At 48.4% G+C, this 25540-nt stretch overlaps 2 protein-coding genes across 3 annotated transcripts; one reads left to right on the forward strand and one right to left on the reverse strand.

The window, feature by feature from the left end:
• Positions 1 to 7418: 7418 nt before the first annotated feature.
• Positions 7419 to 14623, forward strand: LOC123095719 (protein FLOURY ENDOSPERM 6, chloroplastic). 2 transcript variants are annotated; one of them, XM_044517271.1, is made up of 10 exons: positions 7419 to 8356; positions 8442 to 8495; positions 8585 to 8703; positions 9884 to 10078; positions 10157 to 10249; positions 10343 to 10392; positions 12047 to 12192; positions 12278 to 12425; positions 14156 to 14224; positions 14300 to 14623. In XM_044517271.1, the coding sequence occupies exons 1-10, from the start codon at positions 7815 to 7817 to the stop codon at positions 14393 to 14395; spliced, it is 1512 nt and encodes a 503-aa protein (XP_044373206.1). In that variant the 5' UTR covers positions 7419 to 7814; the 3' UTR covers positions 14396 to 14623. The 2 variants fall into 2 exon arrangements, with proteins under 2 accessions (XP_044373206.1, XP_044373205.1); XM_044517270.1 differs by having other exon boundaries at positions 7431 to 8356; positions 10157 to 10392.
• Positions 14624 to 15010: 387 nt separating this feature from the next.
• Positions 15011 to 20052, reverse strand: LOC123095718 (protein NRT1/ PTR FAMILY 2.11). The gene is made up of 3 exons (XM_044517269.1): positions 19732 to 20052; positions 19440 to 19657; positions 15011 to 16704 (listed from the first exon to the last, which is right to left on the reverse strand). Exons 1-3 carry the CDS (start codon positions 19901 to 19903, stop codon positions 15304 to 15306), a joined length of 1791 nt encoding a protein of 596 aa, XP_044373204.1. The 5' UTR covers positions 19904 to 20052; the 3' UTR covers positions 15011 to 15303.
• Between the last annotated feature and the right edge of the window lie 5488 nt (positions 20053 to 25540).

Consider the following 25540-nt stretch of genomic DNA (forward strand, 5'->3'; position numbering starts at 1 on the left):
TTGGTTCATGTGTTGTTAATCTAAAAATTTATATATTCCACACAATCAAATTTCACTGAAATATATTGCAACCAATTCCGCAGCAACGCGCGGGGCATCATCTAGTTAATAGAAGCTCATCGTCACATTAAAACCAAAGTACATACATAGTTCTCATTGAACAACATATAGCTCTCCAGAGCATCTAATTAAACCATACATTGAAACTATGTAAAACATTTCAATGCAACAACAAATGCGATCATAGTCGCAACCAAGGTAACAATTGATCCAACGGCATAATGATACCAACCCTCGGTATGAATGGCATATTTTCTAATATTTCTAATCTTCAAGCACATTGCATCCATCTTGATCTTGTGATCATCGACAACATTCGCAACATGCAACTCCAATATCATCTTCTCCTCCTCAATTTGTTTTAATTTTTCCTTCAAATAATTGTTTTCTTCTTCAACTAAATTTAACCTCTCAACAATATATAGGGTCGGTTGGAATTTCCGGTTCACATACCTCCTAGATAAAAATATCTATGTCACGTTGGTCGGCATAATTGTCATAAACAATAAATAAACCAAACAGTTATAAAATATAATATATATATACCACATCCGAATCATAGACAGGACGAGGGCCGACGGGGGCGGATACCAAATCCATCGCACTATATAATAATAAACAATAATAAAAGTAATAAAATTATACAAGTATCTATCTAAATTGTACAAGTAAGAATTTTTTTCTTTTAGAAAAAAGATAAGAACAAGAGGCTCACCACGGTGGTGCCGGCGACGAGATCGGCGTGGGCGATCGACGGCGGTGAAGACGGGGACGGGACGTGACGGACCGCTAAACCTAGACAAATCTTGAGGAAAATGGAGCTTGGAGGTCGAGCTTGGAGAGGAGAAAGCTTAAGTAGTGTGGCTCGGGCATTTCATCGAACACCTCATGTGCATAGGAGGTGAGCTAGAGCACCACAAAGCTCTCCCCTCGCCGGCCAGAAAAAACAGAGCAGTGGAGTTCTCTGCTCGCGGGCGAGGGGGTATATATAGGCACCTCATTGGTCCCGGTTCGTGGCTGGAACCGGGACTAAAAGCCCCCCTTTGGTCCCGGTTCTAGCCACGAACCGGGACCAATGGTTGTGGGCCACGAGCGAGGCCCATTGGTCCCGGTTCATGTTTGGAACCGGGACCAAAGGAGACAGATGAACTGGGACCAATGCCCCACGAGGCCCGGTCGGCCCCCTAGGCTCACGAACCGGGACCTATGCCCCCATGGGTGGTTCGTGACTGAACCGGGACTAATGGGCTGGCCAGGCCTGGACCAAAGCCCTGTTTTCTACTAGTGATGGGTCAACAGTAATAATAACCCTGGTTCGATGAGGAAAGAAGTTGGTTGATCTTTATGTGATCGTGAGAGGATCACAGTGGTATCGTGGATACCGAAGCTGGTTGATGTTTGTGGTGTTATGCGGTAATCGCGGGTAAGGATCAAGCTCCTTGTGGTCATGTAATGATTACTACGGTATTGTTAATACCAAGCTTGATTTGATCCTAAGGTGATCGTGTAATGACCATGATGGTAAGTGATTCATGTGTGGTTACGATGTAACCCCGAACAGAGTAAGTGGATCATGTTAAGTATGCTGCATGCTAGTATCATCTTTGTCATATCATGAATAACCTTGCCATGCTCATTTCATGTGATGATAGATGTGTTATGTTCAACATGTTCATTCCATGCTCATTTGATGTTGTTCTAGTGATATCATGCTCATCATTGTTTAACGTGTAAATGCCATGATGTTGTTTGTCTTGCTTGCTTTTGGTTATTGTGAGCTTGCAAGTACATTCAATGTACTAACCTGGCGTGTCATGCCAGATTGCAAGTGATGCCGTCATTGATTGCTTGTCGAGGTTACCGTTCGTGCTATCTAGATCGTGTCCCAGCCAGAGTCCCTGCTGAGTGGAGTCCATCGCTGTCATCATTGTTCCGCTGCTAGAAGATATTCCGTTGCTTCGAGTTGTTCTACTGCTTGCATAGAGCAACCATGGCAGACGTAGTGTCGTCGTGCCGATGTAATTCCCTTGTATCCATATAGATTGTAATAAAGAGCTAATTTGTTCTACGCCAAGCAGTGTCGTATTCCAGAAGACTTCTCCTCGATCTTTGGGCTGGAATACGGGGTGTTCCGGTTTCTCTGAGCCGGGTGCCACAAAAAAGTTCACGTATTTCAAAATATGTATGTCACATTTTTAGAAAAAAATTATACAATGTTCAAATATATTTGTGTAGTAGAAAAAACAGTCTCGTACCATTCAAGAAAGTGTACATGACATTTCAAAGAACTATTCTCACGTTTCTAAAAAGATGTTCGGGATTTTTTCTAAAAAAATGCTTATACAATGTAAAAGATGTTTGAGTGGTTTAACAAAAATGTTTTGTGCCAATTCAAAGAAGTTCAACGTGTATTTGCAAAATGGTAACATTTATCGAACAAACATTCAAAGCATGAACGGAGCAGCAACCCTGGGCCAAAACTTATAATTTGCATACAAAATATACACTTTGAGTTTTTTTATAGTCAAATAGCATAAACATTGTGTAAACCATATATAGAAAAATTTACGAATATCCAAGAACTTTCAACATATTATGCGGTTTACAACCTTGTGTCCTAGTAAACAATGGCAAAATTAACTTTGGAGCGGTCCTTCTGGGTTGCTTGATACATAACTTATGTAGTTACCTACAGATCAACACGTGATTTGGGTTGCCACTCTAATTAGAGAGAGATAAGGAGTGTAAATTGTGTGAAATCTAAAAATGTATGAGCGTAAACCGCATGAAACCAGGAAACATAAGAGTGCAAACCACGTGAAAATAGAAAACATCTCTTGCGACTAAGCTTATCTGGTTAATTTGGTGTAACCTACAGCCAAGGGGGGCTAGGTTCGTAGTAGACGGTGGCCCTACTGTGGTTCACTACAATATCCTACACATGTGTACATGGACGTCATGCCCCGGACGCGACTAGGAGGGTTGGTCAGCTCCGCCCAGGCTATGATCTAACCATATATTGAAAGCTTTAACTGTTGGGCTACGCTAGGTGCATCGGTTGCAATATAAAATTTTGCTACCCACGGAACAACCAGGAACATGCTATGGGAGATGGATCACGAATTATTACCACTAGACGCGTAGTGTCGTGCAACGGATGTAGAGTTGAGGCAGCACGTCTATGGAGTCGTCTCCTCCTTGTCGATCTCCCTCGAACAATCGGTCGTCGAATCCCAGGTATATGTTTGCCGGAGCGGCGCAAGTGCACTGCCTCTAACGGTATCCGCGCGTGTAGGAGGAACACCGTGCGGTGGACTGCTAGGTCCGATCACACAGCCAGCGGCGAGTGGAGCTGGCTAATTGCAACACATGCAAAACCCTAGTTACGGCACCGAAGCGATCAACTGAATGAGTTTGACACATCTCCACTATATATAGGTATTCATCGCGGGCTCAACACTTGGGCCTCGCGCAGATCCTAAAGCCCAAAGTCTACTCGATCATGATCCAAGTCTAGCTCGGATCACATCCGACCAGTGTCCTCAAATTCTATCTCGTAGGTTCCTTCCCTTAAGCACGCGACCCCTTAGGTTCAAGTCGGATTGGTTGCAGGTCGGATCACCTCCGACCTGCTCAGCTAGTAGCGGCCTCTAGCAAGGCGTGCCGACCACCAACTAGACAACGAAGCCGGTTGGCGAACCTGTACATCATACTTCTATTCCATTTGCCACATGATATATGTTGTCGGGCTCAAGGCGAGTCTGTCATCCTTGTGCTCGCCCGACCTCTTTCTCGTTCCAGTGAATCTGACCAACACTTTGGATTATCTCATAATCCTCATCGCATAGCCATTCTTATCCAGGTCGGATCACACGAGGGCCCCAGATTATATCTCTCCTGATCGGGGGGGCAAATTACATCTTGCTCGACCATGTCTCGCAGCATGGGTCTGGACATGCCCGAAACCTACCTTTGTAAATATCCAGTTACGGAGTAGCGTTTGGTCGGCCCAAAGCAGGTCTGTCACCATCCCGAGTATGCGCGCCAGCTCGGGTCTTAGGGCATAGAACGTATGTTGTACTAGTGACTCACAAATGACCTATCATCGCATCTCATAGTTAGGTCTGTCCAACTCGGACCTTGTCTATACTCGTATCCGACTATGTCAAATCTGACCAAATCCTTCCGAGTCCATACCAGCTAGCATCCAATGCTCCATGGCTAGTGAGACCGAGCCATCCACCGTGTCATATGCTATTCTAGTTGGTTGCGCGTCCACACAACCCCTTTCGACTAGGGACCTTTTATGATAGTCCCACAAACAAGTCACGCACTTGCTGATACAGATCATTGATAATGTCCAATGACTATCTTTATTTGTAAACACATAGGAAATATCATCATACATGATTGCCTCTAGGGCATATCTCGAACAAAAAGCAACACCATGGTGAGGCAGGGAGTATGGTTCATAGCCCCCCATGCCTTCATCTTCATCACCATGCTCGGAGAGATCTTCATGGGAAATGTCATCACCACCATGTGTAGCTCATTGCCGGTGATCAGCGACAAATCAATGGGGGCCATGGCCTCACCCGCGAGATTCTCCTCCATGCAACCCACCCTCGTGGGTTGCAGCAAGGTCACCAGACCTTCGTTCAATACCACCAACAGGGGCACTATCAACATGGCCACCAGCAGCTCTTCCACAACCATTGTGGCGATCCTTGTTGCCACGACTAGGTCGATTGTCGGTGACTAGCGAGGCAGCGGGGCTGTGTTGGTGTTGATCCCCATTGCCTGCAATAGGAAGATGACCTTCGAGCACCCACTGCAACATGACAACTATACTTTCTTCAAGCGTTGCGCGAGTCTTTGGAAAATTATCTTCCACATTTTGATGCTCATGCACACTCCAGTTGGATCTTGGCATGTTAACTCTCGAAAACAAGTGAAAAAAGAAAAAAAATACGTGTGGAAAAACACTCAAGTCACCTTCTTGCTTACCCAAATTATAATGATTACTTGGCGGCTGTGCGGTGTAGAAAAATAGGAGTGGAGGAGCGAATGAAAGGGAAGAGGAGCTGATGGTTTTTAGGTAGAGCTTGGTGGCGTAAAAATGAGGAGGGCTAGTGCTGAGATCCAATCGATGTGAACCTAATGAAAAGAAAAAATTGTAAATCCTTGCACCACGTTTGAGCTGCAACACTTGCGAATATAACTTCTGAAATTTCTCACCAAACTGAATATGATTGCGCACTTGCTCTACACTTTGTCTTCTTTTTATTTTCTTTTTTCTTTCTTTTTTGCTCATTTTCTCTCTATCTCTTTTCTCCTTTTTCCTCTTTTTTCTGCAACACAATAGATCCAACAACAAGACTCAAAGAAAACGACAACAACTTCAGATAGAACTTGGTGCAAACACAAAGCGGAAATTAAAAACTAGATCTCAGCAAACAAAGGCCTGGATTTTTAGCCTTTGTAATTGTACATTGTTTTATTTATTAATATAGAAAATACCGTAGAACGATTGTTCTACGGTTCCGGCTCAAAAAAACAAAGGGATGGAGTTTTGTGTGGCTTTTTCTGGCTTTGGACTCTAGGACGGGAAAACCCAAACTAAAAAGGATAGATCTAGCTACAAGGATACATATCCTACCGTGTAAACCTTGCTCCGAATACTAGATGATGCGACACCGTCTTCGGAAAAGAGCACGTACAAAGGGCGGTCCGATCTTCACGACGTAGGATCAATGAATGGATGGGGATAACTAGCTGCAAGCAGCCAAACAGAAAAGGAGAGATTATAACCGGACGAGGAGGATGCTAACCATAGCCTGCAATCCGAACATTCGCCGATCCACAACCCGCAATACTACCCCACGCAACCACGCTCAACTCATGGAGCACGGGATAGGTGGAATCCACAAGGAAAACCATGAACTCTAACCCACACAACACGATCTAGTCATGGAACACATATTAGGAGCGACTTCTCAAGGAATCACAAGAATAAGGGAAACAAGAGTTGTCCAATCTCATTAGGAGTCTATGTCTTTGGTATTTGATAGAAATGGCAAAAGTCCCAAACGAAGGGAAGAGTTATCCTATTTATTATAGGGACAAACCCCTGGACAGGTATGAAAGAGAACCAGCTTCAGTGTGACTAAACGGGCTTCGAGACTTAATGCGGTAGCTTCTAGGAATCTCTCGTCGGAGGTGGTCGGCCGTTCCCGACCAACCATTGTTCACTGGAGTCGAACAATGTTTCCTTCAGCAGCAAACTCGAGTTATGGAAACCTTTCGCAAGTTGGGATATCCAAACTTGTGCAAAACATTGTTTCACCAACGCCTAAACATTGTTTTTTCAGCAGACAAACCTATTTCTTCGCAACTCTGTTTCTTCGTCATAAAACAGTGTTTTCGGAATGGACTGAAATGTTGTTGGTCTTCTTCGATGTTGCACCTAAGTTCAACCAACAACGAAGGAGGTGAAGGCATGACCATGTGTTTCAAGGTCAAATGATAAACTTAAGTTAGCATTCACCTGATCATGTATTTGCTTTTCACGGCTTCTTGTGATTGGTGGTGTGGTGTGTGAGGTCTAATATCTAAAACCTTGAACGTGCCTCTACAGACTGAACCCCTCGGCTTATATAGGCACCGGGGTATTAGGGTTTACAAGTATGTCGGCTACAACTTAGGGATGACATGCCAATCATTTGAATACGCCTTAAAGTGCACGCCAAGTCTTCGGGGGATTACCATCTTGAGTACGACATTCTTCAGTTGTTGGTAGGTCCTCGGCCCGACCCATGAATGGCGGGCCGACGTGGTGTGCACCCCCTAATCCAGGACATCGTCACCCGCCGACCACCTCGACGGATCCCAACAAAGTCCGCCCACTGAGGACCTCGATGGGGACAGCGTCGGCGTTGCACACCTCTTCCCGCGCCTCGCCGGTGGCGCCTCCGGCCTTATACCGCCAACCACCTGGTGCGGAAGGGAACGAGAGAGTGTGGACGGGGAATCGACCGAGCTGGTGGGGTGAGAGGGCACTTCAGCGCCCCACGTTCGCGTCGTTCTCACTCGGAACGAATGGCCGGTCGACGCCGACGCGGCATACGACTTGCGCTAAGATCCGTGCCGCCACAATCCAACGGTTCTAACGTAGTTCGCTGGGAAAACGTCCCCGGCTGCCGTCGGCCAGTTAAGATTTCCCTTCTTTTAGCTCTGCGTTTAGCAAATACTCCGTACTAGACAAAAAGGTAGAGGGAAGTTCACAAGCAGAGCCGTCGGCCAGAAAAGCGCAAAACGCACCAGGGTTCTCACACGACACGCCTCGACGTTTCCATCTTTCGTCACGCCGTGCTTCCATCCATCCATCCGTCGATCAATCAAAAAGCAAAGCTTATTAAAGTCCGCCCTTCCGTGGCCCGGACGTCGATGATCTGTGGGCAGCGGAGCGCGGCGACGGCGACCGGCGGCGGCAGCGGCAGCGCAGGGTAAGCGTGGCAGTCGACCAGGCCGACATACTACACCCATACGCCGAGGGCCAGGCGCAGGCACGGCAACGGGTCACGGAGAGCTCGCCGCGACAGGGACGTGACGAGCTGGCTCTACTCTACTAGTGGTGGTGGACGGCGCTGGCGTCGCTCTATTTTTTTTCGTTTTCCCCCTCCCTCCTCCGCTCTCCGGTTCCGGGAAAGCTCCCGCCCTCGCCGCTCGGGGAGCGGCAGAGAAATGCGACGGCGATGCCCCCCTTCCTCCTCTCGCTGTCCCTCCCAGCCCTAACCCTACCCCTGCCTCCCGCCCCCGCCCCCGCCCCTCGCCGCCACCGCGTCTTCGCGGCGCCCGCCTACGGGCCGCAGCCCTGCCGCGGCCGCGTCTGCGTCTGCGCCGCCTACAGGCCCCCGCCGCGGCAGCCCTACCGCCGCCAGCCCGCCCCGGCCCCGGCCCCGGACCCGCGCCCGCGCCCGTCCAATGCGCCCGCGCCGCCGCAGCGCGACCCTCGGGGCCAGGAGGAGGTCGAGGAAGCGATCTACGACTTCATGCGCCGCTCCGACAAGCCCGGCGCGTTCCCCACCCGCGCCGAGCTCCTCGCCGCGGGGCGCGCCGACCTCGCCGCCGCCGTCGAGTCCAGCGGAGGCTGGCTCTCCCTCGGATGGTCCTGGTCCTCCGACGACGACGCGCGGCGGCCGGCCGCGTCGTCGGCCGGCCCCGGCGTGCACCCTGACTACCCGCCCGAGGCGGGTCCTTCTGGCCGACCGCCAAACTCGGCGGCGGATTCCGTAAGGTGGGTAACCGAGCCGCTCTGTGATGTGTAATGTACCCCTCTGTTGATTGCTCTGCGACGACTTGCTGAATTCCGAGTGTTGCAGGGAGCAGCAGGAACCGACGCGGTCTGGGAGGCAGCCGGAGACGGAGGAGACAGAGTGGGTGCCTGCTAAATCTCTTTTGAGTTATTTTGATTGATATGTTGGTTCCTTATTGATTTTGCTTCTTGCTCCGTAATCGATTGCAGGGAGGCAGGGTCTGGAGCAGGCCTGGAGGGAATGCTCGCCAGGCTGCGGAGAGAGAGGGAGCGTGCGCGGCCACCGCCACGCAGCAAGAATCAAGCGGGAGGGCAAGGTCAAAATGGCGGTACGCGCATTTTCGATTCTCCGCGTTCTATCGAAACATGTGTTGTTTTCAGTTGTGCAGCATGAGCATCTTCTTTGCAAACAGTTATATGTTTGTTGATAAGGTAACACCAACTTTTGCAACCAATGGAACTTTGCATAGCATAGAGCTCATTGTGCCATAATGTTTAGTTACAGCCCGTGGAAGGTGGCTTAACGCTCTGCTGGATAAAATTAATGCTAAGCTCATGCCGGGCAGGAAGGAAGTGCCGTTGACAATAGTTCATGCAAAAGCTGTCTGTTCTCACGGACCGGACTTCCCTTTCCCCTGACATATATAACTAGCAGTTCAGTAGTTTAGCGCTTTCCATTTAAGGTTGCAAAGGGGACAAACGTACCGTTTTTTGTTCTATGTCGCATTCTAAAAATAGAAGTTTGGCATTAGAACTTTATTTCTCATGATCCGACATATTTTTTGTCGTCGTGCTACTGCTTGATGTAAAGTTGTTTGCACCTTGACAGCACTGCAATTATTTGAGTAATCGTGAATCTACGGAAGACTACCACATTATTTTGTTTGTGCCTTTTAATCATAGTAGTAATATGTTCTGTTACATACAACTGGTTTAGCTTTGTTATTACTCTGCCCATTTCAGCATTTGGTCCTTCCAAGCTAATGGCCCTTTTGTGTTAAATCTCTTACAATACATGGAGCATAATTCATTTTCCATTTCAAATTGCCTCTGTTAATAGTTGCCCCCTAACACCTAAATGAATTGAAGGGTCCATGCTCCCTAGATATACATGGTTGATTGAAGTTAGTAGACTCTGCGATTTGCAAATATATTTACTAATTAAGGACCGCTTTAAGATTGACCATGTGTTTAGGTATTTTACTGATTTAGTGCACACGGATCATTTTCTCGGTACTCTATTAGTATCAACAGTAAAAAGTACACATTGTAAACTTTTGGCTGGAGACTCAGAGAGGAAAATTGAAAGAGTTCCACCTTATATAATTGAAAGAGTAGAAAATAGTGTTGGTTTGTTATTGATGGACAACTAATGGATAATTTTTGTTAGAGAGCTTCTGGATAATTATGTATGTGAACCTTTATTCTGATGTACCATATACTTAATTTCTAGCTGGTGTTTCTTCATTTGTATATTAATGATCATACTTCTGTGTTACATACATGCAGCTTTAATGAACCATAATGGAGCTCCTAGTCGAAGTCCAACTGATGGCATGTACACTCGAAGGATACCTGTGAATGGAAATATACATCGCTCTCATTCTCAAAATGGAATACCAGAGGCCAACAAATCAAGTAGTTCGGCCAATGATGCATGGCGAACATGGTCTCTTGACAAGAGTCGGTTTTCTGATTTTGAAGGTTATATGATAACTTAACTTTCTTTTGTTGCACATCATATCTTATGATTATTTCATAACATGTTTAATATGCTGACAGCCGCTGAGATCCATCCTTTGAGCAGAAAACCACCGAAACGTGCTGACCTGGACACTGTGTTGATAGAAGATGATGTTCCCGGACCATCTAATGGTGTGGTTATAAATGATTATCCTAGTGATCATGTAGACTCTGAAAGAGATGAGATACATGCACGTTTTCAAAATTTGGAATTCGATCTTGCAGATTCTCTTAAGACATTAAGATCAAGATTTGATGGAGTTTCGTCATATATGGTGTGTCTCGTATCATCTTCTTTACTTATCTATCTTTTGTTGTGAAATACTGATGGGATACGTGATCTTGAGATTTTAGTGTGGTTTTGCATTCAGTTTTCTTCACTTGTGCATTTGTAAAGTTGTTTATGCATTGTACTAGACATGGCTCTGCTGTTCCTAACAAAACACACCCGAAGATATGGTTCTGCTTGCTCTAATTTTCTCTTTATGCACTTAACACTGCCTGCATCATACCCTCGCACATCACTAGAAAAGTGCCATCTTGGGATGCATGCAGTCAAATTTTTTGATTTTGACTAACACTGTAACAGTATCCTCATCAATATGCAGTCTGACAACATGAAAACGGTACAAGTTCATTTGCCAACGGAACAACTTCCATAAATTTTGATTTTATATCTGTAGATATTCACTGTATATCCCCTATCTTGTCTTGCAATGTTGTGATTTCGCAACGCAAACAAATGATTATCGCTAATAATATTCCCTTGCAGTGCTGATTGCTGAATGTAGTTGTGTTCTCTACGAGGAAGTAGTTAGCTAGTCGCGATATAAAAAGCACAGATACGGAGACATGGACACGGCGATACGCCTAGGGGACACGGGATACGGCATTAAACAGCCATTCAGGGATACGGCGAGTATATATGAAAAAAATTAAAACATGCCATGTAATATAGAGTTAAAAAAATGAAGAGAAACTGAGATAAGATCAGAATACTGCCCCATTTCCATTTGTTGTATTGTTTTTCAAGTGTTCAATGACTGAATTAATTGATCCTCTAGACCCATGTCATTGCAACTTGCAAAATACATCAAATGCTAGTATTAGTCTATTAGAGAGTAGAGACTGGAGAAGACATGCAACAAAGGATGCAGGTGTAACTTTCACCCTCACCCACGGACGATTAGCCACCGGCAGTGGCGCTCCCAAACGCCATGCTCCCTAACATCAAGCAACAATCAAAACAGCAGAACCAGGCACCAGCATGCAAGTGAGCAGCAGCTCAAGAGCAAGCAGCAACGGCATGGACGCATGGGGAAGCAAGCAGCAGACTCAACAGCAAGAAATCGAGCAAAGATATGAAGAGGTTGAGAAGAGGCTGCTGGGGTTATCTGCTCGAGCGTGGTTGTCATCGGGCGGTTGAGTCCAGGGGGCGGTGGCGATAGCGCGTTCGACTTGGAGCAGCGTTCCTTTAGTGGCAAGCGTGTGTGCGACCTTGCAAAATAGGGTTTGTATCGGGCCGAGGCTGTTATTGAGCTTCCTGTGTCCCCAACGTATTCCATACGTATCCCAGCTGTGTCTTTGTTTTTCTCCTTTCTTTAATTAGGAAATCAGGGGATACTGGGGGACACGCGTATCCCGGCATGTCCGGCCATATCGCCGTGTCGCACCGAATTAGGACGGCAATTCGGCAGTTTCGGCCGTTTCCATGCTTTGTTGGTCGCAATGATTTAGTTTGCAAATTATTACACATTCTTGTTTTTTAGAACCATTGTATTACTGGTAGGAAGTTTCTGATTTTCGAGACTCGGCCGACGCTGATATGAAACTAAAACGATAATGGAAGATCTTGATGCATCTCATCTTGACTTTTCTAGAGGCAATATACTTGTTCTGAGCATCCATCTTTGCCCTTCCATTTTCCAGTCAAATGGCGAAGAAGCAGATGTGGTAAACGGGTTCTCTGATGATTGGGAATTTGAAGAGACAAAAGTAATGCATGCCCAGGAAGAATTACGGACAATCCGTGCTAAAATAGCAGTATTAGAAGGCAAGGTGGCGCTTGAAATAATGTATGGTCACTCACAATTGAATGTTGATCATCTACGCTTTTTATTTTGTATCAATCTCTTTTATGACTTATTCTGTTGATATCAGTGAGAAGAACAAAATAATTGAAGAAAAGCAAACGAGGCTTGATGAAGTTGAGAAGGCTTTGAGTGAGCTCCGCACAGTATCTGTTGTATGGCCCAATCCTGCTTCAGAAGTTCTATTGACCGGTTCTTTTGATGGGTGGACAAGCCAAGTAAGTCCATGTCCCAATTCTCTGCTTAATTAATAAATATATAAACTTCACCAAGTAACTACAAAATGGGTGGCAGTTCATGATTTCAATTTCTATCACTCTTTGGTGTTAGTTGTCAGGTGAATTCCATTGATTTATGTATTAAGTTGAATATTAATGAAGAGAGAAGCTGGTTCTATTGCTGCTCTCCTAAGTTGTGTAAATGCAATTTACTGCCAACACCTTATCATGTGCACAGTTAATTCATTTCTTAATGAGTGCAAAACAAACACATACAGCAAGTTATATGGAAACCTGCATCTTAGGGAACATACTCCCTCCAGTCCATATTACAGAGGGGGTACTTAATTTGATGTGGTTCACACACAAGTAAAGTAACTTCAGGAACTAGCAACATGGTAGTTACGAGAATGGTAGGGATCGAAGGCGCCAAGTGCTTTGAAAGATGTTTATTACGTATATGTTTCTAGGAGTAAAGCAAGTTTGTAATCTGATTTTGGTTGTTGGTGCTGTTTTTGGCATAGGCACAATTGTGATGACACGTGTCCATAACCTTTGTGTTAGAAATACTACGTGTTATTTGGATTTGAAAGGTTAGAAACATTGTTTTATATGCCAAAAGAAAAAGGAAAAGCACATGGAATCTTCATATATTTGTTAATACTCCTTCCATTCCTTTTTATGACTTGTATTGGTTTGTTGGAAAGTCAAGCTTTTCTACCTTTGACCAAGTTTATAAAAAAAAATCAATGTATGAATACTAAATACATACAATATGGAAATATTTTTCATGAAGGGTCTGATGATACTGATTTGGTATTGTAGATATTGATACTTTTTTCTATATAAACTTGGTCAAAGATGGAAAAGGTGGACTTTAAAAAAACATCTTATAAAAAGGAACGGAGGGAGTATGTATTTATCATTTTATATTAAGTGGAAACTGAAGCAGCACAATTTTACAAGAGCTTCACTAGGCAAGACCTAGCAACAAATATACTACCTCTGCAACTTTTTATAAGACATTTTTAGAGTCTATGACAATGTGAAAAACGTTTCATATTAAGTTAGGGAGGGAGCATATCTTTATCTGGTACCTTTAGCTGAGATTTAGTCAGTTCCTAGGAGGATACTGGTCACATGACTGACATATCCAAAAAGATGTTCTTCAGTTCGAGCACATATAGGATAGGTACTAGATGTAGAAGCCTGAAGGACAACATTCTGCCATTATAGATCTTAGTTTCACTTCCATATGTATGGGGGTGCTGTTTAGTTTTATTTTGTATACATGATATTTGCATTTCCATGGAGCACACAGCACAATTCAGATCAGCCAGCAGAAGAATGTTAGTAATACAAATCAAATTTGGTTCTAGAGTAAGAAATATTACCTGCGTCCCAAATTACTTGATCTAAGACAAGTAATTCGGGACGGATGGAGTATGAATTTGTTATGCCATTTCACCTCTCTTGTCGCTCCTTTGATATAACTTTCAAGATATTGAATAATTAAACATCTAATTGTATGAATGTCCATGGAATGTTGTCTGCTTTGGGCTGTGTACTGCAGGAAGTCTCTCTGTTAATATATATAGCTCTGTGTTTGCCTGCTTAATCACATTCTGTTCCATGTCATGCCTATGACACGTTTTGTCATCTATACATCGTCATCGCTATCGCCTTATTCTTGAGTATAATCAAACACTGGACTATTTTCCTTTTTGTAGAGAAGGATGGAACAATCAGAAAGCGGCATTTTTTCGTATAACCTGAGGTTGTATCCCGGTAGATATGAGGTAATGGCGTGCTACTCTGCTTCCATTGTCACTACTTTCACATCATCTGATAGTGGGTGTTCGTTTGTGCTTCAGATTAAATTTATTGTTGATGGTGTTTGGAAGAACGACCCGCTGCGCCCTACCGTGAACAACCATGGGAACGAAAACAACCTTATGATTGTCACTTGACCTGCCTGCATCCTTGTAGTAACTGTGTAGATTATAGATTGTCATCAACAATGATTGGTGCCAACTGATTAGATCGCTTCTTTCTTCCTTGTAGCCTGTCAGTTTTTGCCGCCTGTCGTTTCTTGATTGTTTTCTAGAGCCACGCATGACTTGGACAGTGTAGGGTCAGGGTGTTGTCTTTCACCCCGCTGAGATGGGAGAAGAATATAGCTGTTGGTGTGTGTGTTCTTTCCTTCCCCCTCTTTCTTCTCCCTGGAGAAGCATAGCGGGGCACTCGAATGCCCCGGTGGCGGTTGGGGGTAGTTCGCCATCGGTGTCTCGGGTGTGTGTAACAATGTACATATCTGGTGATAGCAAAGTTGTCCGTGGTTAGTTTGTCAAGGTGGTGGCGTGCCTGTCAGTATGCACGCACTGGTTCTTACTAAGATCCAGCCCGGGAACTCATCTGATAGAACAGAGCATGTCAAATGCATTGGTTGGGATTGGTTGGGATAGCTATCGGTCGGCAGAAGGTCAGCAGCTCAGGCACAAATACAAAACGCAGTGGAGATGTGAGCCTCCATTGGGTCGTCACAGTACAGTTTGAAGGCATGCATGCCTGAAACACCCCACAAGTACAGTGAAATCGTTTATCTTTCATTTGAACAACTTACAAGAAATCAACCACCCCATTGTTGTTTCTTTCATTTTTAACAACTTACAAGGAATTAACCACCCCACTGTTGTCTACAGTACATTTCTTCCTCTCTTTCCCCGCCCACTTCATCTATAGATTGATTGATCGATTTCATAACAGCAGAACCAAAAAATTATAAGAACGCAAAAGGGAAATAGCTACTGTGGTATAAGACACGTGAATTAATCACCTGACCTTATTCTACCCCCTTCTTTTGATCATCCAAATTGCATCAAGCATCCCTGGTCCCCTTGAACCTGTACCACCTGGCGCAGATCATGAAGTAGACGAAGTTGAAGACGCCGATGCCGGCGATCATCCAGTAGAAGAGGTCGAGCCTGCCCTTGTTGAGGTCCTGCGCCAGCCAGTTCTGCCCGCCCCCCGTGGTCCGGTGCACGATCGTCGTCAGGAAGCCGCTGAGGTAGTTCCCGAGCGCGAGGTTGCAGAAGGCGAGCGCGCCGGCGACGCTCCTCATGTGCTCCGGGATCTCCTTGTAGTAGAACTCTATCTGGCTGATGAGGTTGAATGCCTCGGAGAGGCCCAGGATCATGAGCTGCGGCACCATCCAGAAGCTGGACATGGCGGAGATGCCGCCCCCCGTCTGCGTCGTGCCGATGGTCGGCTGGTTGAGCGCGATGTCCCTGCGCCGGTCCTCGACGACGGCGGAGATGATCATGGCCACGGTGGAGAGCGCGATCCCGATGCCCTGGCGCTGGAGCAGCGTGAAGCCCTCGTCCTTGCCGGTGACCTTGCGGAGGCGGGGCACGAGGAGGCGGTCGTAGATGGGGATCCAGAGCGTCTGCGCGAGCATGGCGAAGACGGTGAAGGACGCCGCGGGGACGTGGAAGCTGCTGCCGAGGCGGCGGTCCGACTGCAGCGCGGAGAAGACGACGTAGGTGGACTGCTGCACCACGGCCACGTAGTAGATGATCCCGGTGGACCAGACGGGCACGATGCGGATGAGGCACTTCACCTCCTCCACCTGCTGCACGGTGCAGAGCCGCCACGGGTCGGCCGCCGCGGCGCCGCCGGAGCGCACCTCCTCGGGGGAGGCCACCATGGCGGCCTTGTCGAGGCACCGGAACTGGTCCGTGTGCGCGAGCTTGGTGACGATGGCGCTAGTGTGCGGCGGGTCGAACAGGTCCTGCTTGGGGTCCTTGGCCTGCTTGAGCGAGCGCTTGGCGAAGGCGGCGGCGAAGACCTGCACGATGGTGGTGAAGGGGGAGCCCTCGGGGACGACGCGCACGTAGAGGCGCGTGCCCATGAAGAAGAGCACGCAGGCGAGGAACATGAGCGCGGTGGGGATGCCGAGGCCGATGGCCCAGTTGACGTTGCTCTGCACGTAGATGATGACGGTGGCGGAGACGAGCATGGCGGAGGTGAAGGTGAAGTAGTACCAGTTGAAGAAGCTGTTGATCCCGCGCTTGCCCGACTCGGTGTGCGGGTCGAATTGGTCGGCGCCGAACGGCATGCTGCAGGGCCGGATCCCCGCGGAGCCGATGACGAGGAAGGCGAAGGCGATGAAGAGGACGGCGAGCTGGTAGGAGCTCGCCTTCTCGCAGACCTCCCCCACGCCGCAGTCCGCCGGGTGCAGGCTGTCCGCGCCCGCCGTCAGCGTTAGGAAGAACATGCCCTGGGGTGGGAGGGAGGAGCAGACATTGTTAGTTACAGAATCGCTAAAGCAGCTTAACATTCACAATGCAGGAAAGGCAGATGGATGTGCATGAGGGCATATGTACAATGGTGCGCCACATAGGTTAAATACTTAGGTGAAGGAGAGAGAAATCATAAGCCTTCTCTTAATTAAGAGATGGTCTCTTAGCAACAATTGTCTCGTCACATATTCAGGGATGTCTAGTTATTGAAGATAAGACTAAGAATAATTCACTGTACGTTACTTTCTATTGTCTTGTGTAGATTACATGGCAGACGTAAGATAAGATAGCCTTATCAACCATTGTACATGCCCTTAGGTGAAGAGATGGCAGAAATGTATGTAGTGAAGAAGGTGAAGATGCAAGTAGACCTGTCCGTGCCCTGGTCATACAGACAGACGGGCCTATCTGGGTCCTGCATGCACTCCACCATGCACGCATGCATCAACGCCCGGTGGGCAGGCCCCAGCACACACCAGCCATTTGTCCAAACACAGTAGCGTCCCCACGCTCGGCCATACTCCCGTGCGGTAGCGCTGGTGCCCACGTACTCCCGCCTCCCCACTGCACTTTCGCCGCTGGTTAAAACCGGTAACCGGCAGCAGCCCGACAGTGCCGTTCACTCCTCCTTCCTCACCTCCCCGTGCGCGCCCCCACCCACCTCGCCGTGGTCACCACCGAATCCCCCGTTCCGACCCACGGATCCAGCCGGCCACGCGACGAGTCCAACCGCCGGGGGAACACGACACGGCGCGCGCTGGGACGCTGGGTGCATGCATCCCACTCCCCGCCCGCGCCTCATCAAGTGGCTGTCGTTGTCGCTCAGGCACAGGGAAGAACCTTCCAGCACAGCAGCTCGGCGGAGCCAGCCCAATGGCGATACCATTCTCATGATTCGCTCGCGTTTCGGTCGTGGTGGAGACAGGGACAGGTGTGGGGGCGGCCAGCGATGGCGGCGACTGACATTGACGCGGCAACGTGGGCTGCTGGCTGGGTGTTCCTGGACAATGCGCGGATCGAATCGTGAGAGGGGGGCCGGGTGGGGGCGAGCAAGAGGGAGATGTGCGTGTCCTGGAGCGTGCGCGCCATTTTTCCACGCAACCGGTGGCCGCCGCGTTGGGCCGGTCAATGTTGACGGCGGCTGCCATGCCACTCCGGCCGGCCCGCAGCGAGCCAAGACCGCCCGCCGCTCGTGGCTGGGTCGTGCAACTACTAGCTGGCAGTCGCTGCCAGGACAAGCGCATACTACACGTCCTCTGCCAAACAAAACAAAAAGAAAGAGATGGGTACATGACCGGATAAGGTGTACGCACGGATCATATCATCCATCATTGCGTGGCATGTACACTACAAACCTCTATCCAGACCAGGAGCACCTGTTTTCCTCGCTGATGAACAAACATGATGAGATCCGTATCGCACGGAGCCCACCAGCTTAGTAAGTAGCGGTAGAAGCTACTTACTGGTTGGTGGAATGATGGAGGACAGGAGTACGAGTGGCATTATACTAGTAGTACTTAGTACTACTACTACTTCACAATACGTCTTCAACAAATGGGCCGGCACATGATTGCGTCCAACTAAGTCGACGGCTCGGATCTCATCATACCATTGGGACCGTTCCCAAATATAAGTCTTTCTAGAGATTTCAACAGGTGACTACATACGGAGCAAAATGAGTGAATCTGCACATTAAAATATGTCTACATGCATCCGTATATTATATTTCATTTAAAATGTCTACAAAGACTTGTATTTAGGAACGGAGGGAGTACTACTCAGTAGTAGTAGCATGTGTAGATGTGGCGTGGCATGACTCGCTCGAAAAGGACAACACTCTTAGCCCCTTGGTCACCGGTTAATTAACACACGTAGGGCACTATAATATGGGGTTAGTGGAGCGCAAATCATGAGTTGCACCTCACTCACTTCTGCGCCGCTTCAAAGGCGCGCTTTAATTTTTCACGCCGCCCTTTTCACAGAGCGTCATTATGGTCAGGATTATTCAGGCCCCTAAGCATTCAGAAAACCTGGATGATTCCCGTTTAAATCTACCGTGAATTCGAGCCGTCCGATCCGGTACCAGCTCCTCATCAACCGTGCGGACTCCGTCCTCAACATACCAAGTCAACTACTCGTAAACGGCCTGAAACTTCAGCTCATCATGACGCTCCAACCGTTATTAGTGCTTGCCACATCCATTTCTGAGACAAGTAATTCCGAACGAAGGGAGTAGTTGCAAATTTCCTAATGCTAATCCACATCTACTCCAATCACGCGTCGGCGTCGAGCGAGAAGAAGAAGGCGCGCACGCACGCACGTGGTCGATCGTGCCATGTGCAGCGACACACAGTAAAAATTAGTACGAACGAGAATCGTTCGAGGCCACCTCGAAAGTGCAGGCTCGCACAGTGCGGCAGGACGGGCCACCAACCCACCCATGGATCTACAGTCCCGAAGCACAGGCACGAGGCAACTGAATCTCGAGCCCCGACCAACCCGAGAAAGGAAACCGCGGGAGCACAGAGCGCCCGGACATCCGCCTCGATCCCCGGCCCCGATCCCCAATTCGGAGGCCGGTCAATGGCGTCTCGCGTTCATGGACGCCGGCGATTCGCCATGAAAGCGGGCGAGAAGAGGGGAGGGACATACAGGGTGCGTGGTGGATGGATGGATCTGGTGGGAGTTGGCGGGGAGAGGGAGAGGGGCTCACGATGAGGGAGGCGACGGAGGCGATGGCGAGCGCGAGGTAGCGGCCGAGGTAGGCGTCGGAGAGGAAGGCGCCGACGATGGGGGCCAGGCTGGTGGTGCCGTTGAGCCCGTTGAGCAGCGTCGCGGCGTCCACGCTCCGCATGTGGAACACCTGCGTCAGGTACACCAGCAGGTTCGCCGACGTGCCCAGCGTCCCCAGCTTCTCGAACGTCTCGTTCCCTGCGACATGAACTCGATCAGCTCAGATCCCGGCCGGGGCGCGTCGACCGGCTCCAGAGCACGCACGCACGTACCTATGATGAAGGGCATGGCCTTCCAGCCGTGGTACTTGAGGGCGGGCCGCGGCGGGTGCGGGCTGTCGTCGTCGCCGCTGCTGCCGCCGCCGCCGTCCATGCCCTTGCCGGAGTCCATGCTCTTGAGCTTCTGCCCGGCCTCCTCGTCCTCCCGCCCGCCACCGCCGCGCATTCTCGCTCCGGCGGCCGCTGCGCTCTCGCTCTCGGCCTCGCCCCTTTCTCCCGGGGCGGGTGCGGGTGGGTGTGGGTTTCCTTGCTTCGGGTACCAGCAAGATGAGACTGAGGGGAGTGCTCTGCCTGCTCGCTCTCTTTATACAACGAAAGGGAGGGAGGGAACAGTGGTGGTCGTCACGATGCCAGGGTTTTCTCCACTTCCACTCCAACCCTTTCCTGTGCTGCCAGAAGCAGGGGCCCCTGCTGGCAGGGAGTATATGACTCCTTCCTTTGTTATCCGAACAACAGTGTTGTGTGCCCACCGGCTAGAGCTCGCTTGTTTAAAAATGAATGGATTTGCTTGTACATGATATAACATTAGAGCATCTACAACCGGGCTTGGCAAATCCGGCCTTCTATATGCCCACGGACTCATCCAGATGGGCCCTCACATTTCGCTCCCGGAATCCACATATCTGAAATCCAGACTCTCAAATCCATGAAAATCCATGCACAAGGATCATCCGGGAAAGTAGGCTCGGGAGCAAAGTAGTCCTTGTGCAGTAGCTTTGCTCCGGACACCCTATTCTGGTTGATCACTCTTCTCCCTTTGATTGAGCCTGAAGTTGAGAATATGCTCTACCTGCCGGTCCATTTCCTCTTGCATGCGCATGATCATGTTCACTTTTTCGTCCGAATCCGAGGAATCGAATAACTCATCTTGAATCATTTGATCAAGCTCCGTCGGTCCACACTCCTCGTCCAACAAAGCATAGACTCCATTCATTTTCCCTAATGAAATCAGAAAAATCCGTTCAGACAATGTGTCGAACACATCAACCACAAGGCAGAGCCAGAGAGTTGTCGGACGCACCGCGGTGGCGTCCAGGCCACCCACAGCGTCCCCACACGGCGAGGACGGGAGAGAGGACTGCTTTGCCGGAGCTGGCGGCACAGAGGCTAGGAAGGGTAGTGGAGCACATGCGGCGCAAAGTACTGAATTGATCAAACAAGGCGTCCTCCAACTGAGAGCAGTTTGCCTTTCCGACCACTTAAGCGTTTCTCCAGTCGCTCTTCAACATATTTCTGATACTTCTCCAATGTATCTATAAATTTTGATTGTTCCGTGCTATTAAAGTATCATTCTTGGATCTTTATACTCATTTACTAGCAACTTTATATCATTTTTTGGGACTAACCTATTGACATATTGTCCAATGCTAGTTGTTGTTTTCTGCTTATTTTTTACTTTGCAGAATATGAATACCAAAACGAAGTCCAAATGCCACGAAACTTTTGAAGATTTTTTTTCCAGGAGAAAAGATACCTAGGGAGCCAAAGAAGTGCACCAGAGGAGGCCTGTGGGGCCCACTAGGCACCAGAGCGCGCCAAAAGGCCCAGGCGCACCCTGTGACAACCCCTCTTACGCGTTGGGTAGCAAGTTTTTGTGGTTTGTGTGCAGGTGTAGTTTACATAGTGCTGCTCGGTTCTCCCATTGGATTGATAACCTTGGTTTCATAACTAAGGGAAATACTTACCGTTGTTGTGCTGCATCATCCTCTCCTCTTCGAGGAATTACCAACGCAGATACAAGCAATCAATTTCCACTTTGCGTTAATGCGATGTCAATAATGGATTGAAATTCTCAAGCATCTAACCAAGAACTGACATTGCACACAACCAAACAAATCAACATACTCTGGAGGCCTCTCATTAGCTTCTTGGAAATAAAGCAATTCACTTTTATAGAAGTTGATTTTAAGACCCGACATCTGCTCGAACGCTGAAATCATAGCTTTTTCAAGGTCATGTTCAATAAACGGAATAGTGTCATCGGTGTATTGCAGAATCGAGAGGCCCCCATCTACTAGATGGGACATTACCCGTGCAACTTGGTTAGCCCGCTCAATCAAAATGCTCATATCTGCGGCAATGTTAAATAACATGGGATATGGTGGGTCACCCTCGCAGAATCCGTTTTCATCTATAAGTCATGCATGATGTCCTCATTGACTTCTATAGCCAAACTACCATGAGAGACAAAATGTTCGACTGTTGGAAATATGCTCTAGAGGTAATAATATTTGAGTATTATTTATTTCTAGGTTTATAATTCATGTTTATGTTCTATGTTGTAACTGATATGGTTCTCAAACCTGCGATAACCAAGAGGTTCAGTGGAAAACTCGTGAGCACGTGTAGAGTTCTAAACGGTAAAACGGGATTCCTGGTCTTGCCTCTAGGACTAGCTCAAATATTGCATGATGGTTGTATTTTCCTAATTGTGGGCATAGTTAAATGTAACAGTGATGTTGGCAACTTTGAGGGCACCATGTTAGAAGAACACTTGTATTGAATGGACCAAAATTGATTGTTATACTATGAGATCATTTCGTCACAAGTTTATGGTTTATAACATAGAGGAACTTAACATATGCATAATTTCTTAGACCATGAAAGTATCGAGTAACTCCATACCATAGGATGCGCTTTGGGTTGTTCAAACGTCAACCATAACAGGGTGATCATAATGGCAACTTACATGTTCATCGAAAACGTATCATGAGGGACTAGATAGCTTGAGATTGGGATTTGCTCCTCCGGCGATGGAGAGATATTCTTAGGGTCCTCTCGGCGTGACGGTATCCATCATCATATGGCCAGACAGAGTATGATTTTCTCACAGGGATACCGAAACATGGAAACGACAAAAGAGAACAAAATCGGTAACAAAGAAATCGGCATATTAATCGTGCGTTAATTCGCTGGTTCCATCATTCCTCGGCCATGTTTTCTGCTGGAGACAACGGAGGACCGTTTTTTGCTGGAACCGGCATCATGGAGTGCTACAGCGGTTGGACGCAACGGCTACAACCGGCATCCACATTGCAACCACCATTGGCCGCGGCTGCTACAACAGGGTGACACAGACTGGCACGAGCGCAGTGTGGGCCACGTTTTGCTGCAACCATCGACGGGAGAAGCTGCAACTGATCGCGACCAAGCTACGAACGTCATTGGCGGAGATGCGCTCAGAACGACGGTGGAGCCGGCGACGACAGAGCTACGACGAGCGGTGCTCTGCAGCACACCGGTGGTGCTGCGAGATCGCCAGAACGGGCCAGGTGGTGTCTCCACGACACGACGGGGCGACGAGCTGGAGATCTGTGAGATGTGCGATGCGGTTTGCTTTTTGTCTCCGGCAGAGTGTGAGATCAATGACGAACGCCGGGGCTTAAATCCAATGGATGCCACTAGGCACATCGCACGGCAGCGCGGTAATCGGCCGAAATTTGGGCCGGTCAGCCGGCGCCTAGCGCTGCCCTTTTAACTTTTGGTCGCATTATGTAGAAAAAAAAGTCAATTTTTATTTTAAATTTTCGGTCGCATGGCACGAGTGCAAGCCTGGTTATTGCAGTCCTTTGCTTCTACCTCTAGAAGCGATTTTGCGTGCCGGGTCGGGTCGGGTCTCAGGTGGCGGCAAATTTGACAAATTTGACCTATAGACGAAATCAAATCATAGAATGAACTGTCCGTGAAACTATTTCACGCGGCTGACCCGTGGCGCCTAGCTCTCAGGCGCTGCACTAGTGCAACGCCTGGGAGCTAGGCGCTGCACTAGTGCAACGCCTAGGCTGCACACTGACTTAGTAATTTTCTGATCACACGGGTGCGACGCTGGCCGTGTAGCGCCTATCTGTGAGGCGTTGCACAGTATAGTGTGGCGCCTTCGTGTCGGGCGTCACACAAAAAGGTCAGCCGCGTGAAATAGTTTTACGGATTTGATTTCGTCTATAGGTCAAATTTGTCAAATTTGCCTCAGGTGGCAGCGCTGCAAATTAACGAAGGAGCAGGGACTTCCAGTGAGCAGACCGACGAGCGCTGCGAGTCGCCGGCGTTCCCTCGACGGACGCATGGCGTCCACCGTCAAAACAGGAGCTGTTTACATCATCCGTCTTGCTATAGTTCGACCATGAAAGGTGTCGGTGTGATTTTGTATCTCACGAGACCACACTCGCACGCACGCGTGTTCCCGGTTGCCATTTTTGAATCGGTTGTCGCCCTCCTGCGTTTTTGTAAAAGATGAACTTTGGTCTGGACAAAAAATAGACTTTTTTTTTTGCGAGAAAACTTTGAATCTATTCATCTTCTATCATAGCAGTACAACGAATATCAGAAATAATAAAAATTATATCCAGATCCGTAGACCACCTAGCGACGACTACAATCACTGAAGCGAGCCGAAGGCGCGCCGCCGTCATCACCCCTCCCTCGCCGGAGTCGGGCACAACTTGTTATAGTAGACAGTCGGGAAGTCGTCGTGCTAAGGCCCCGTAGGACCAGCGCACCAGAACAGCAACCGCCACTGATAAGAATAACATAGATCGAAAGGATCCAACCTGAAGACACACGAACATAGACAAACCACAACCAGATCCGAGCAAATCCACAAAGGATAGATCCGCCGGAGACACACCTCCACACGCCCACCAACAATGCTAGACGCACCATCGGAACGGGGACTAGGCGGGGAGACCTTTATTCCATCTTCAGGGAGCCGCCGCCGTCTCGTCTTCCTGAGTAGGACACAAACCCTAACAAATCTCGAAGGAACGACTAACAACGGAGCCCTCCCGCCGGTCCTTGCCAGGATCCACCGCGCTCCCATGGCCCTGGGGCCACCGGAGACGAGGCGGACCTGCGGCGGAGCCGACGAGAGGCACGAACCCTAGCTTTTCTTGGAGAAGGAGGCGGCGGCTGGGACAAAAAATAGACTCTAATAAAATAAAATAAATAGGCGTGGACAAAGTTAGGCTGACGAGTCCTTGATAATTTGCTGCACCCTTTTTCTGGCGCGAGACGTAAGAAGGAATGATGTTGAGCAAAAGGGAAGCCGCATTGAGCTTTCCAGCCTGCACGGATCGATCGGTAGGAAGAGAGGATTTTGCAGGGAGGGCCCTCCAGCTCCAGCTCCAGCGCAAGCCAACGACGAGGTTAGGTTGGGTGCCGCCCCGGAGACCGTGGTGTTTGGTGGTTGTTGGAGCGAGATCGTATTGTTTTCTTGATGGATGGACGAGTTGTTGGCACGGCAGCGTCGCCGTCCGTGGACTGGTGTGTGTGAGCGAGTGGGAGCTCGCCTCATAATTGAGGTTCCTTCGCACATGCACACACGCAAAGCAATGACGTTTCTTTTGAGGTGCCATCTCTCTCTCTCGCTCACTCACTGTCATACACAAACACAACAGTATGACGGACCAACATTATGGATGGATCACGGATGGAAGAATCCGTCTTGCCTAACTAGGGTCGCCCACCTATAAAAGGCCCACGAGTGCCTTTTCCCTCTTCCCACAACAAGCAAACCTGGTGCGGTAAGATTCCCGGTGCTTCACGGTGTACAGGTGGGACCGTGGGAAGAATGCTACATAGGCGAAAAGCCGGCGTGGCAAAACAATTAAGGAGATAGGGCACTTTGGCGACTGTAGAAAGAAACAATGTCAAATGTGTGGACCTACGCAAACTCACAGAGCGGTTGGTTTGGTTGCTACAAATCGAGTGAAGAAGCTTAGGTACATGAAGCTAAGCACCTATGCATCGAAGAGTTTTAGTTTTAAACCATTTTACATCTCATCTAAGCACTCTCATTCAAATCAAA

This window comes from Triticum aestivum, chromosome 4D (assembly GCF_018294505.1).
Source record: "Triticum aestivum cultivar Chinese Spring chromosome 4D, IWGSC CS RefSeq v2.1, whole genome shotgun sequence".
In the NCBI taxonomy this organism is placed as follows: domain Eukaryota; kingdom Viridiplantae; phylum Streptophyta; class Magnoliopsida; order Poales; family Poaceae; genus Triticum; species Triticum aestivum.